Raw genomic sequence first — 14,890 nt, forward strand, 5'->3', positions numbered from 1 at the left:
ACGTTTGTTTCTAAAGAAAATAGAATCAGAGCCCCTATTTATAGCTGGGGGCCTGGCCACAGACAGGAGGCGGCTGGGGTCTGAGGCTATGCAGGCTCCTGCTCCTCTCGGGCAGGGGGTGGGGGTGGGGCAATTCCCAGGCCCCCTACACCCCACCCCCCCTTTCTCAGTCCCCAAGGAAGTGCCTGTGGGATCTTGACATTCCCTGGGACAGGATGTAGCGCTTTTGGCTGAGTTGGGGGGGGGGCGGGGTGCGGGCGGACAGAAGGACGAAGACATGGGTAAGGGGGATGGGAAATTTCTCCCAGGATTGGTCTCGTGGGGCTCAGAGTCCCTTATGGGAACAGGCAGAGGTGAGGGCCTGTTATGTCTACTGAGAAAGCAGAGGGGGTTCTGAGGTTAGGGTGGGACGGCCACCAGCATGGGGTAAAGGATGGAGGGAAAGAGGAAGGAACAAGGCTAGATGGAACAGGGAGGCAGGGATGCAGAGACGGGACTGGAGAGAGACAGGGATGCAGAGACAGGGCTGGAGAGAGACAGGGATGTAGAGACAGGGCTGGAGAGACATAGGGCTGGAGAGGCCGGGATGGGGAGAGACAGAGAAGGAGAGACAGGGCTGGGGAGACAGGGATAGAGAGACAGGGTTAGGGGAGACAGGAATGTGGGAGACAGAGATGGGGGGAGACAGATGTGGGAAGACAGGGATGAAGGGAGACAGAGATGTGGGAGACAGAGATGGGGGGAGATAGGGATGTGGAGATAGAGATGGAGAGACAGGGTTAGGGAAACAGGGCTGGGCGGCAGGGATAGATGGAGTTCCAGGCTGGGCATGGAGAGGTGGAGACTGCAGGGGAAGTGTGAAGTGGAGGCTTCTATTCATTAGACATCTTCATGGCTCTCTGGGCACAGTGCTGAGGAGGGGCGGGAATTAGGCATCTCTTGCTGACACCCCCCGTAGAAGGCCAGCATGCCCTCCTGTGCTGAGAGGTGGTTGCCCTGGTTGGGGTGGGTGGGGAATGGCACCCTGGGCACAGCAGGCTGACAAGGATGAGCTCTATCACCACGGTCAGTCCCTGAAGGGGTGTCCTGGGGAGAGTGGCAGGCCCAGGACTCTGGCTTGCCAGCGGGTGAGTTCCCCAGGCCTGGAGGGGTCACAGGCTCAGGCTGCTGCCTGGGCTCACACCTGCTGCCAGCTTCCCTTCGGTGGGCCTATTGGGGCCAGAGGGGTGACTGAGGAGCCGTGGCTGTGCTACGGAGCCACGGCCACAACCGGTGACTCAGATGGTTATAAAAAGGAGCAGCTCTGAGCGGTGACTCAACGGGCTCTGGAGGGCTGGGTGGATCGGGCTGGTATGAAACAGGGTGGTCTGGGTTTATTTTTGGCCGGGTGGGGCTGGGGCCCCGGGGGTGGAAGATGGGAACCGGGGGTGGAGAGGAACCACGGCTCCCATCCAGGGGGGTTGAGGGCGCCATGCCAAAGCGGGCTTTCACTGCCGCCTGTCAGTCCCGCTCCAGCCCAGCCTGCCTTGCTGCCGGCCTGACACAAGCTGCAGGCTCTCTCTGGTAGAAGCAGAGCCCCATCCTGTCTCCAGGAGGCGTGGGCTCAGAATGCAGTGCAGACACTGGAGATGAAAGATCCTTCCCCGAGGCCCACAGACGGATAAGGGTTTGCCCAAGAGCACACAGTGGGGCCAGGTGTCCCCAGGGCTGCTGTCACACGGCTGACTCAGGCCTGTACCTTCCCTGCTCCAGGGCTATCAACATTAGAGGAACAGGCCCCCATAGGAGTCCCCACCCCTGGAGGGGCTCAGCTGGGCTCCAGATGAAGGCCGGAAACACATGGGTTCCAGAAGCCCAGAGATGGGTGCCCCGGAGGGGCAGGCACCTGGGTTCTATCAGCCGCCATCTGAGACGCAGCCAGGGCTGCCCGGAGTCTGCCGAGACTGTGGGGGTGAAGACGCAGGGTGTCCACACCCTCCAGGTGGCACTGTCCCAGGCTGCTTCTTTCCACGGTAGCTACCTCCTCGGACTCAGCTCCTGCACTCTCACACATGGGCCTCAGGTATTTCCGACAAGCTGCTGGCCCTGCTGGGCCCCTCACCTCCCTCAGTCTGGACCTCCGGTTCTCGTGATGCAACCACCTTAATGCATGGGGAACTCAGCTCCTCGGGCACTTGAATCATCTCACATCCCGGGTCCTGGCCTCCAGAGAGGGGCTGGCAGAGTGCCGGGCTGGGGAGACAGGCTTCTAAGCGCTCACCCCTAGAGGGTCTGTGCATTCTCATCCCGCCCACCTACTTTGGGCATCAGACGGTCATCAGTACAGCACATCTATTCCTGCTGTGCCCCAGACCCAATGAGCTCCATCTGAGGCTTAGGGGATGCGGACTCTCTTCTCTACATTGGGGGAGACATGGGTGGGCTTCCGGGGGCCAGCCAGCCAGATGGAGCAGCCTCTCCCGCCCCCTTGGTCCACATCACTCTGTCCCACACAGAGCCTCTCACAGGGCCACCGAGTCCACCCACCCTGTCTTGGGATCCTTCTCCAACATTTCTCCACAAGGGGCTCTCGGTCCTGCAGGCCCTGCCCTTACCCTAGGAAGGCCATGGCAGTAGGAAGAACGGCAGCCCCAGGGGCTGGTTCATCCTCAACACACCGAGGCCACAGGAGGAAATTGTCCCGGCAGAGCAGCTAACTGGACATTAGCAGTCTGAATCCACCCCTTGGGAGAAGGCTGCGGCAGCCTGCTTCAGCAAATAGGACAGCCTTGGAAACCCCATGCGGCCATGCTGCTCCGCCCCATAGGGTCCCAGTGGTCAGCAGTGGGTTTGAGAGAGAAGGACATTGGGGCTCAGAAGGGTCACGTCCCTTGTCCAGGGTCACACAGCTGGCCGGAGGTAGGGGCGTAACAGAAGCCCAGCTCCCTAGCACTGTGCTCTTCACCACGACACTTCCATGCCTGTGCACCCCCACCCCCCCATCTTTCAACAGAAGACTCAGAGGAGGGAAAGGTGCCTCTGAGTCAGGACTGGTGGGGGTGGGGGCACTCTTAGCTGCTCTGAGACACCCAAAAACGGTGATTTGTTCTTTCCTGACCAGGGTGGAAAATGTGTGTGCGTGTGTGTGAGTGTGAGTCTGGGCCCACTGCCTGCCTTCCTGGCCAGCCTCCAGCTGCAGGAGAGCCGGCCTGGCCCCAGCCGCTATGCATGAGGGGAGGGGTCGGGGAGGAGGGGCCAGTGCCGTGGGAATCGGCATCTGGGCCTACTGATATTTATAGCTGTCCCCTCCTGCCACGTGGGGGGGATAAGGGGTCACTCTTAGGTGGGAACAGACGTTGGTCTCCTCTCCCCAGACCCCTCTTTTCCCTATAGATCAGGAAGGGGCTTGGCTGGGGTGGGGGGGCTGTACCCTAAGGAAGGGGTTTCCCCCCAGAAGTGCTGGCTCAGGGATTGGACACCCCTTCTTGCCAGGGCCCAGTCAGACTTTTAAACCACACTGTGCACGTGTGTGCATGCACACCTACTAGGCGTCAGTATGTAAAAGTCCTGAACCAGGGCCAGAGGCCAGAGGCCATGGGGGAGAAAGGCCCGTAATCCTATCGAGAAGAAAGCAGTTTCCAGCAAGGGGCTAGAAAAGGCTCCCAGGGGGCGGGTGGGGTGCTGGAACAGGCCCTCGAGGGACGAGGAGAGAGGGAACAAAGTAAGCCAAAAAATGGGGGGGATGCCAGGAGGGTGCTGGTCACTCGATGCCCAGCTTGTGGCCCGGGGTAGATGGGGAGAGAAGGGTACAGCACAGTCATGGCACCTCTGGGCCAGCAGGTGGTGGTATCGTGGGGCTCTGGCCACCTGGATGCTTAGGGCTGTCCCGTGTGGTCCCAGGAAGGGCAGGGATGGTGGGGCTGGGGCTAGAGAGATGACAGTGCCCCCACCCACTGCCCACTAGGAAGCTGGGAGTGTGTGCTGCACCCTGCCCTCAGGCCCCCAGACCTCACCCCAAGGAGGGAAGGGGATTTTCCTGGGCCCCTTGTCATGCATCTGGATTGAGACTCTTTGAAAGTCAGGAAGTTCCTCTTGTATCACCCCTGCTCTCAATTTGTTTCAGCTCAAAGCAATTCCCTAGTTTTAAAGTTCTGGTTTTTTTTAAGCTAAGGAAGCCTTTATCAAAACCATATCTTACTCCAAATCCCAGCCTATAAACATGTTCACAGAGCGGCTATGCATACACTGGGGTGGGGTAGGCATCCCCTGTCTCAGGACAAAGCCACGGAGAGTCCTAGGGCACCTCGGGAACATTCTGAGAAGCCTGGGGCTTCAGTGGGGCCTGCACCCCCTGAGCCCAGCACTGAGCCCCACAGGGGGGTGGAGGCCCCCAAGGAAAGCAGATGGGATGTTCAACTAGGGTAACTGCTGTCCTGTGAGCAAGGTCATGGTCCAGACAGGGGGGCCTGCCCCATTCTGCTGAGGACCTGCTGTGTGATTCCGCACAAGTGGCCAGCAGTCTCTGGGTCCTGTTCGGGTTGTTGGATGCCGAGAGGTGGGGCTGATCAGGGTAGTCTGTACAGTAAGGGTGGGAGGGAAGGGAGTCCTGATGACCTGTCCCAGTTTCGGAGATAGGAGACAGGCAGGCTGAAATATTCACTCAAGAGCAGCAGCCAGAGACTGGCGAACAGACCAGCCACGCATGGACAGGGGCTGAGTCCCTAGAAGGAATGGTCAACAGGATAGGCATTGCCCCTGGCTGCCACCTCCAGAACATGGGGGAACCACACCAGCAAGCCACCCACCCTGGCAGGGAGCTCCCCTCTCCCCTCTATGTCGGACACACACACACACACACACACACACACACACACACACACACACACACACTTTCTCCTGATGCCTCAGCTGCTGAGGCGGGGCAGGGTGTTTGTGCAGAGATCTGTGTGCCGTGAGCAAAGGGGCACGTTGGGAGAGGCAGGGGGGCACTTGCTGAGGCTGGCAGAGGCATGGGGTGGCAGGGCCAGCTCTGAAGCAAGTCCCTCTCTTACTAGGGGATGAAGCCTCATGGGTGGGTGGCTGCCCCTGGCATGATCTAGACAACCCGCTGCTGTTGGCATGAAAGAGAATACCATGGCCAGTACTGCCCAAACCGAGTCCCGGGTTTTCTCCGAGCCTTGGCTTTTCCATCTGTAAAATGGGCACAGCTCCCAAGTCACAGGGGTGCTGTGAGGCTGCAGGACTACCTGAGTGGTGGTCACCATTGGGTACCTCCGGGGACAGGAATTCAGTCCCTGTGGAGCCCCAGCCCACCCTGTTTGAGAGAAGAGGAGGGGGCTAGGGAGCATCTTGGTGTTCAATTGCTCATATAATCTCAGGGGCCCTGGCACCCTGCTTCTGAAAGGTCAACACCTTAAAAAACCCCAGGGAGCCATTCAACTGCACACATGGGGTCCCCATGAGCCAGCACTTAACTTCCACAGTAATTTTGGAGCCTACCCTAAGCCTACACCTGAAGAAAAAGTCCTAACTCCAGAAGGTTCTATAGGTGTTCTGTGCTAGGGTAGGGGGCATACTGGAGGCAAGGGGGGAGCAGAGTGGAGCCAGGAGGGATGGTGAGGAACTGAGGACCAGATCCAAGTATGGCCAGCGGCACAGCACCCCGCCTTTACAGGCTAGGGCGCAGTGCCCCACCCCACCCTGCTATAACCTGCCCTCTAGGCACCACCCGGCCCAGGGGCGTTGGTGAGCCAGGGGACAAGGCAGCCCCATCCTGCCCAGGTCCAAGCACTGTAGTGTGCATTGTACGCCCACCCTGCTCCCACTACTGGCCCCCACGTCTGTGGGTGTGCTAGTGAGTGTGCCTGTCAGGGCTGCGTCCAGCTCCCCTCCTTGCTGGGCCCCTCCTGGGCAGCACTCCCAGTCCCCAGATGGAGCCTATACATGCGCCCCACACCCCACCCGCCTCATGGCCAGTGGCCTAGCCCACCTGGACGGGCCCCCTCCCCAGCCTCCCAGGCAGGCAGCATTGAAAGGCTCTTCTTGTGCTGCCTGGGCGGGCTGGTGGGTGAGCCGGGGGAGGGGGGCTCAGTTATACTTGGTTCTGGAAAAGCTTTTCCAGAGTCTGGGTGGGCTGGGTCAAGAGCAGAGGCCCAGGGCAACACACACACACACACACACACACACACACACACGTCCACTGTTACCACAATTTCACTCACTGTTTCATGCTAACCCTCTAGGGCAGAGTAGAACTGCCCCCTTGAGTTTGGAGCCTGTAAATCTTTACAGAAGCAGAGAGCCTCATTTTTCTCCTAAGGGATGGCTGGTGGGGTTAACCCCTAACCTTTCTGTTAGCAAACCAATGCTTAACTTCCCGTGCCACAAGCCTTCCACAGTTCCCCTCAAATCACCCTCAGAGGCGGCAACATCACCCCTGGTTCCATTCCTGGTCCCTGGTGACCTTGGGACCCTGCTGTCAGAGATACGCTCGTGACTCCGTGTTCCTGGCCTGAGTCCTACTTCAATCCCTCACACGCTGCCTTTCAGAGAGCAGCCTGGTGCCGGCCAGGAGCAGGGTGCAGCGGCCACTGTCTTGCACGCTCCACGCTCACCCTGACCAACCCTCCTGCTTGCCCTCACTCGGTTCCCAGGCCTCTCCGTTCAGGACCAATTTCAACCTATTCTCCATGCTGGCTTGTCCTGTGGCTGTCTGCCGCCTGCATGGCTCAGACACCACCCACGATCACCCACAAGACCACACTGGTCTAAGTCTCATTCTCCATGCAGACCACAGCCCCCTGAGAGTGAAGCTGGGGTTCCTTCTGGCCAGCCAGGGTATCTGTGGGAGTTTGAGCACTTCGCTTCTGTCCTGGGGCCTCAGTTTCCCTGTCTGTCTGACAGAAAGGTAGCACCCGATGGCCTCCTAGGGTGCTTGAGTCCTAGCCACCACCACTGTGGGACAGAGGAGTGGGGAGACCCTAGGGCATCCAGGGTGGGTGAGCAGGATGTCTTCATACTGGGCAGGGGCTGTGGGGACCTGGGCAGGGAGCTGTGTTAGGCATGGGATGGAGATGGGCGGTTGGAGGGAAGCTCTGTTTGGGAGACGCTGAGGGTACCCATTTCCCAATGTCCCTAAAGGCAGGGATCGGTTTAATGCTCCAAAACTGCACTGGCACCATGCCACTCCCCTGCCCTAAAGCCTCTGCTGGCTCTTCACTGCCAACCGGGCGGTGGCTCCAGGCTTCATTCTGCCATTTCATGTTCCCGTGCCCCACCCCAATGGCTCTCTGGACTTCCTGGCCCAAACCTGCCAGAGGGCACCTTCTTCTGCCGACGCCCACCTCAGTGGCTTTATTCAGGAGGGCTAACCCCCCTGCTCCATCCTCTACAGCTCCGTCTGAGGATCGCCCCTCCTTCCAGCCCCACCCCATCATGCCCCTCAAATGTCTTCTCTGGGAATCTCAGGTCCCGACCAGGATTTTAATTTGCATTTCTGCCCCCTGGAAGTGTCTCCATTCAGCCTGTCCATTTCTGTGTGCCCCTCATGTCTTGGGCCGGCAAAGGTATTGGAGGGTGGCTGCCAGACTCCCTGGAGATTCGGGCCCTCTCTGGGAGCTGGAAGGTTTCCATTTCCCTGGAGTCCTGTCTGTCACCCAGCCCGTGAGGCATTAGGGGGTGGGGTCCCTGGGCACAGAAGTTGGGAGTCTGGGGACCCAGCCCTGACTCACCCCGATGCGAGTGAGGTGGGGTCCCCCAGTGACTCACTTCCCTTCTGGGTCCCTCATGACGCCCCCCGCCCCCCTTAGAAGGAGCTTCCCCATCTGATGGGGAGGAGGGTGTGGTCCTGGTCCCTGGAAGGTCCTTCCTCAGCTTTCAGTTGATCCTGGGACTCTTACCAAAGATGTGGGCCTTACCATTGATTCATACGTGGGTCATAATAACGGATTGCCCGGGCAGGGTTCCTAGGGCATAGCTAGACGGCGCCTTCCCAAAGGATGATGCGGCAGGAATGGGGAGGGGACACATCCCAGTGCTCCCCGGCCCCCATCACACACACACACACACACACACACACACACACACACACACACACACACAAGGCAAGGCTCCATTTAGTCCCTGTTGGGGTCAGACATCATGCCAGGGGCTGGACAGGCGGCTGCTCAGCACAGTCAGAGGGACAAGCCCCTGTTAGGGCACTGGCTCCACCTTCACAAAGGTGAAGGGTCGGGGGTGGTAGGGGTGGTCAGGGCTGTCTGTCATCGTGAACCAGGAAGGTGAGGCCGGAGACTTGCACCTGGGACACCACTGTCCAGGACTGAGGCAGCAGGCCTGGGGAAGGCTGGGGAGGTGTGCGTGAGGGGCCTGGCACAGGGCGAGGCCCCGCGTTGCCATACCATTTCCCTCCTGCTGCACCCCCCATGCTGGGCCCTGGCCATCTGAGGCTGGGGTATAAGTTGTATGCTGTCACTGGGTGGCCCCTGAGCGCCAACGGGCACAGGAGCGCACCGAGTCTCGAAGGCGCGGGGCCGGCCCCGCTGTGTGTCCCAAGCAAGCGACAGGAGCGCCTGGGGCCACGCCCTAGACCCTGCGATCCCCGCCACACTCTCGCGACCCCCGTCGGTAACTAAAGTCCCCCAAACGCGAGCCTTCCGTGGGGTTCCGCGTCTGCCCCTAGGGGACCCTCATCTGGGATGGGAGAGTCTCCGGTCTGCAGCACCCCAAGGCTGCCACCGGGCTGGGCAGGAGGTCTCGGGCCCCTCACTCACCTGCGGACGCGGGGTCCGCCAGCAGCGCGGCCAAGGTCAGGGCCAGAGCTAGGGCCCGCGCCGGCGGCGGGGGTCGCGGGCAGGAGCGCATGGCGGCGCGCTGGGCAACTTGCAACTTGCGCGGAGCTGCGAGCGCCCAGCGGGACTCGGGACTGTGGGCGGCGGGCGCGGGCGGCGAGTCGCGAGTACTTAGCTCCGGGGCGGGGCGGGCACCGACCGCTCGGGTTTCAGGCCTCCCCACCACCCCAACAAGTCCTAGCACCCCCCTCCATTGCCCCCTCCCACCTTCTTAAAGGGCCCGTGCAGGGCTGCTCCTCCCGCACCCCGCTTCGAGATTTGGGGCAGCGAGAACGTGGTGGGCTCAGATCCCTCCGGGCCGTCCCGGGGACCCCCAGAAACCGTTCTGGGAGGTGGCCTGAGATGGGTTCTACTGCCCCCCAACCCCTGTCCTTTCTGCCAAGGAGGGAGATAACCAACTATAGGTCCCGAAGGAAGGACAGAAGCCCGTGTCCACCCCAGCACCCGGCTTTAGGCTGTGTCGCTTCGGAGACCTGTCAGGACTCTGTTTGGGGGAGGACAGCTCTGGGACTGGGGACTGCTCGACCTTGACCTCCCTTGCCTCACAGGCCCCAGCCTTCCTGCTAGCTGAGGGGTAGGGCTCCGGACTGTGGCACTAGACAGAAGGGATTCTCAGCTCCAAGGAGTCATTGGTTTCAAAATAACCCTGGAAGGTGGGGTGGGACGCGCCCACGCCCTATCCTCTCAGGGAGAGGGAAACTGAGGCACAGAGCTGGCAGTGGCGTTGTGAGGTTTCAGTTCAGCGCAGGTCTCTAGCCACCTGGGGTCGGGTTGGGAGTGTGGGGATGTGGGTGTGGTGGTCCTCCCGATCCCAAATTTGGAAGCTGCAACTTCCCAGACGGACTCCTGGAAGTCTGGCCCTGGATTTAGCTTCCACCTAACCACTCCCAGGCTGGAGCCTTCTCCTTGGGGCTCCCTCTCTGGCCACGTGGGCCTTGTCCTGAACAGAAGGAAGGCAGTGTTGCTCAGCCCTCCCAGTGCCCAGAGGGCCTCTCTTTAGCACCAGCTGGGTGTGGTTGGAGCTTGGTTTCTTGATCCAGCAAATGGGCAGAAGAACACTTTTAGAGCACTCTCTCTCTCCCTCTCCTCCTCCAACCGGACCCCTCCACTGATCTTTGTCGCCCCCCACCCACATCCTCACTCCAGCCCCTCTCCTACAGGAGGACAGGCCCACAGGCCCACAGGCCCACAGCACTTGGTAGTTTGCAGCGAACTGAAGACACCTGTTACAGGTGAAAAGAAGCCCAACACAAAATCCGGAGCCTGTGAGAGGTTAAGGGACTTGATCGAGCCTCCAGCCATTGCGAAGGAGGGCCAGATCCATGAGGGCCCTGAGGCGAACACAGGCAGACCAGAGCTCCTGCTTAGCGGCCCAACCCCAGCAAGTCACCTCCTCTCTCTGGCTGTTTCCAACTTGTTCCTTCTCCCTCCGCTCCTCCTTCAGCTTCACCCCCACTGAGTGTGTCACAGTTTGCACACACCTTTATCCCCAGCACCTCCTTTGAGGCAAACTCGGACCTTGGCTGCCCTCCCCGCCCCCCAGCTTGACCTCTCCCCTCCAGTGGTAGCAGCTGGGCATAGTGAGTGCTGCCTCAAAGCCTGCTGGGGTGCAGCTGTTTTGAGGGGCTCTTTTGGGGGCAACCCCAGCATCTCCAATCCAGTCACCTCAGGAGGCCTGGGCTGGGGTGTTCCCAGCTGGCCTCCGTGGCCACTAGAGCCATTGGTTCCACATTGGTCCCTTGTTTTCCCGGCCAGCAAGGCACCTGGTCCTCATTAGGGGCTAATTGCTGGCCAGGAGTGGCTGGGGGCTGGCTGGGGGGCACGCTGCTTGAAGGGCTATGCTCTCTGTGGGAGTGGAGAGAGAGGGGAGCGGAGGTCTTGTGCTTCTTTATGAATCAAAAGCTTGGGTGGAGAGTCCCCCGTTACTGCCTGCACCCATCTTGCCACATAGAGCTCCCCACCGCCTCCAGGAGTCTGTTTGCGGAACCTCCAGACAGGGAGGTCCCGCCCACCGCTGAGGTTCAGTGGGGATTAGCTGGGAGCCTGCCCTGGCCTTGTTGCTAACTGGGGAGAGAACCGGCTCCATGCCGGCAGTCACGGCTGCTCCGGAGCTTCTCGGTTTATAAAACACTCTTCCGGTCTCTTGACAGCCCTGTGAAGAAGTAAGTGTGTGTGCGTGTGTGTGTGTGTGTGTGTGTGTGTGTGTGTGTGTGTGTATTTTGGATCACAGTGTCCCCTTTTCCCAGAGGTGGAGGTTGAGGTTCCGAGTGAAAAGGGGTGCTGGGACCCCAGTGCACACAGGCCTGGCTGTTGCTCCCCTTACCAGGCTGCCCACTAGGGGCGTGCTTGAACTCATCCCTGACGGCCCCAGAGCAAAGGACGCTGGGCAGGGCAGCGCCTGCTTCCCGACTGTGCCCTCCTCCCTCCCCTGCAGGCTCCCCGGAGGCCCCCAGTCTTGAGCACAGTTGGCATTCTCGGGCTGGCTCAGGCCACCTCCCTTCTGCCATCTGACCTTTGCCTTGATTGCGCTGGCTCGGTGCCCTTGGTGACCATTCTTGACCGTCCCTGCTGCCTGACCACATCTCCCTTTCCCCTAGGATGCCTTCCTGGTCTCCCTCCCACACACGGACCTCTCTTTCCACAGACTCTTGGAGGACTGGTATACTGACTGGTCTGGAAGTGTGGCTTCAACATCTCCCCTGGCTCCCAGACGGGGGCACCAGCAAATCACAGGATGGGGCACAGGGGAGGAGAAGAGGGAGACTGAGGACACCCCCCCCCTCCCAAGAAGGATAAGACCCCCTTCCCCAGGGGGATGAAACCCAGACCCAACTCCCTGCCACGAAGTGGATGCTGACGCATGGTGACCCTGCAGGATAAGGTAGAGCTGGCCCTGCGGGTCTCTGAGGCGGTCATTCTTTATGGGGGAAGAAATCCCCATCTTTCTCCAGCAGAGCAGTTAGTGGGTTTGAACTGCTGACCTTGTGGTTAGCAGGCCAATACTTAACCACTACACCACCAGGGTTCCTAGGGTGGTGAAAAGTAGGCTCCAAAGTCTCAGAAACTTTGATGCCCGTTGTCATGTGCTGCCTCAGTTTCTCAAAGGCATCTGTCTCTCGGAGAAAAAGACAGCAGCCTGCCCTCTGACGCCCATGTCCCTGCCAGCAGAGTCCAGCAAGCATGTCGGCCACCGGGCGCCCCTGGCACGCTCTCCCCTAGTGCTTTTTGCACTCAGAGTACCCGCTCTGCCAGGGGGCCTGACTTGGTGCGCGCTTGGCCGGGGCTGGGCGTTCTGAGCACCTCGGTTGTTTTGCATCCTGACCGCTGGGCCCCACCCAAGGAGCCTTGGCTAAAGCCAGCTTGCCGGTAAATGGCGGGTGTTGTGCCCGCGATGGAGTGTGTGTGTGTGTGTGTGTGTGTGTGTGTGTGTGTGTGTGTGTGTCACTGAGCAGGGGTTTGTTCCACTGCCCAGGCTTTGCCCTCAGAGAACTTGGCCCTCTGCCAGGAAGGACACGGAGCCTAGGTCACAAGTGTGCGGAGGGACGTAGGCTTCAGCCCCAGCTTTGTGGCCGAGGCCTCCGCAGTAGTGCTGCTCCTGCTTCTGGCCGGAGGCATTTGTGGGGAGCCTCCAGCCAAGCTCGGGAGGGACAGGAGCTGCTGCTCCCAACAATGACACAATTCAGTAGCTGGAAAGTGATGTTTGCCGCCCTGGGAGCCAGTTGGGAATGGAAGGACAGTGGTAAGGCTTTGCCTGGTCAGGGACACACTCTAGCCATGCTCAGGCTGGGATGTGGAGACGGGGTCTGGGGTCCGGGAATGGGGAGGCTTGGGTGAGATGGGGGAGGCAGCTGGGGGTAGCGGACCTTCTTGGAGCCTTGTTCCCTGGAGCAGGCACTGGCCTTCCACGCCATGTCTACGAAGCTTACTGGCTTCCGAGGCTGTCACCAGCTGGCCCCAGCTGACTCCCCTGTGTTTGTGCTATTTCTAAATATTAGTACATGCGATTAACCCCTGCTCTGCCCCACCGAGAGGAGCTGTTGGGAAAGGGGAAACACAGCATCCCACGCTGGGTGGGCAGACCTGGTCTAACTGGGTCAGGTGCCTCTAGGGGCTGGAGTGGGGCTCCCCAAAGAAGGACCCAAAACACCTGCCCAGAACTGGGCATGAGGCTTACAGTGGGTCCGGAGATGTGTCTGAGCTGGTGGCAGGGCAGGGCAATGGAAAGAATGTGAGGTTAGGAGCCAGAAGTCTTGTCCTGCCAAGCCTCGTCTGTGTGGCCTCCGGCAAGTCATCTCACTTCTCTGCACCTTTTCTTATTAAACAAAAGAAAGAGATTTTTCTTAAGAACAATTTTAGGTTTATAGAAAAATTGAGCAGAAAGTTTAGAGTTCTCATAGACCTTGCCCCTCCCCATAATTCCCCCTTCCATTTGTAATAGTTTGCTTCTCTGTGGTATATTTTGCTACAAATTGGGAACTGATATGTGTGCGGCCTAATGGACTAGAACAACAGATCCAGAGACACTCATGTATGTGTAAGAAAGAGCTTTATATCAAGAATTAATTGCATATCAGGAAAACATCCCAGCCCAACCCAAGTCCGTAAGTCTGATGCTAGTCTATAAGTTCGATTCTAGTTTATAAGTCCCTCTTCAGACTCACAAACGAACCCACATGCAATGATGCGGGAAGAACACAGGCTGGCGGGTGCAAAGTCTTGTGGATACAGTGGCGGTGGGAGCCTGGGAGCTGTCTCCAGAGCTGGAGCAGGTCGCAGAGTGGCTCAGAGGCATGAAGGTGAAGGCAGAGAGGTGGGGGAGGGGGTCCCCAGGACCCTCCTTAGGAGAAGGTCACACCCACAAGGAGGTACCATCAGGTGACCTGATTGACAGGCTAGACTCCATGCCTACCCTTTTATATCTTCCAGTTGACACAAGAGGATGTAACTAGCACATGATCTTACCACATGATTGTTAGCTAAAGTCTCTAGTCTATATTAAGCGTCCTGGTAGAACTGTGGTTAAAGCGGTCAGCTGCTCTCTGAACGATGGAAGCTTTGAACCGCGGCTGGGTCCGAGGAAGGAGGTTGTGACAGGGTGGCTTGGAAACCCCATGGGGAAGTTCTACTCTATTCCCCAGGATTTCTCTGAATTGGAATCAACCCAGCGGCAGTGAATTCTTCCGTTTACTGACCTCACACTGACCTCTCTTTCCACAGACTCTGGGAGGCCTGGATCTCTAATGTATGTGATGTGGTCCAGCCCTGTGGGTTTTGATAAATGCGTAATGTCCTGTGTCCGATGTGAGAGCATCACCCAGAACGATTTCCCTGCCCGGCACACACTCTGTGCTCCGTCTGTCCCACCCCCACCCGGCTCCCACTCTCTGGCAGCCACCGATCTTTTTACTGACTCTGTAGCTGAGCCTACCTCAGAAAGGCCATAGGTCCTATGGTTAAACTCCTATAGAGTGTCGTCTTATCTTCTTTCATGCAGCAATATGCATGTAAGGTTCACCAGGGTCTTCACCTGGAGGATGAGGCCTTTCTGTTGTTAATTGTGGACACACATACATAACGCCAAACGTTTCCATTTTAAAACGTACGATTCAGCCGCATCTGTGCCAGTCACCATGCTGTACAACCATCGGCACACTTTCCAAAACATGCTCATCACTGCAAACAGCCACTCGAACCCATTAAGCAATCAACCTTCCTTCCTTCCTTCTGCGCCTACCCCCTTGTAGCCGCTCTCGACTCCGTCTCTGTCAGTTTCCTTGCCTAGAGACTGCATCTCAGTGGAATCAAGCAGCATGCCCCCCGCCCCCACCTTTGTTGGGGCTTATTTCTGACATCATGCTGTGTTGGTTCACCCTGTGGGTGCATGTATCAAAACATCATTCCTCACGGCTGACTCATATTCCATTGTGTGTGTCTGACACATTTTGCTGATCCGTTCACCCCGCGGATGGACGCTTGAGTTGTTCCCAACTTCTGATAGTTGCTGAAAACGCTGCAGTGAACATAGGTGCGTGAGTATCTGCTTGAGTTCCTGCTCTCAGTTC

At 58.8% G+C, this 14,890-nt stretch overlaps 1 protein-coding gene across 1 annotated transcript in view; it reads right to left on the bottom strand.

Moving 5' to 3' along the window:
* Positions 1-12,739, bottom strand: part of CSPG4 (chondroitin sulfate proteoglycan 4) — a 37,624-nt gene extending 24,885 nt beyond the window's left edge. The window contains exons 1-2 of the mRNA XM_045285671.1: positions 12,692-12,739; positions 8,751-8,943 (exon numbers count right to left, since the gene is read on the bottom strand). Coding sequence (XP_045141606.1) covers positions 8,751-8,943; positions 12,692-12,739 — 241 coding nt within the window. The remainder of the gene's footprint in view (positions 1-8,750; positions 8,944-12,691) is intronic.
* Positions 12,740-14,890: the final 2,151 nt, after the last annotated feature.

The sequence above is a fragment of the Echinops telfairi genome, unplaced genomic scaffold, assembly GCF_000313985.2.
Source record: "Echinops telfairi isolate 266 unplaced genomic scaffold, ASM31398v2 ScPeMD7_7475;HRSCAF=8513, whole genome shotgun sequence".
Classification (NCBI taxonomy): domain Eukaryota; kingdom Metazoa; phylum Chordata; class Mammalia; order Afrosoricida; family Tenrecidae; genus Echinops; species Echinops telfairi.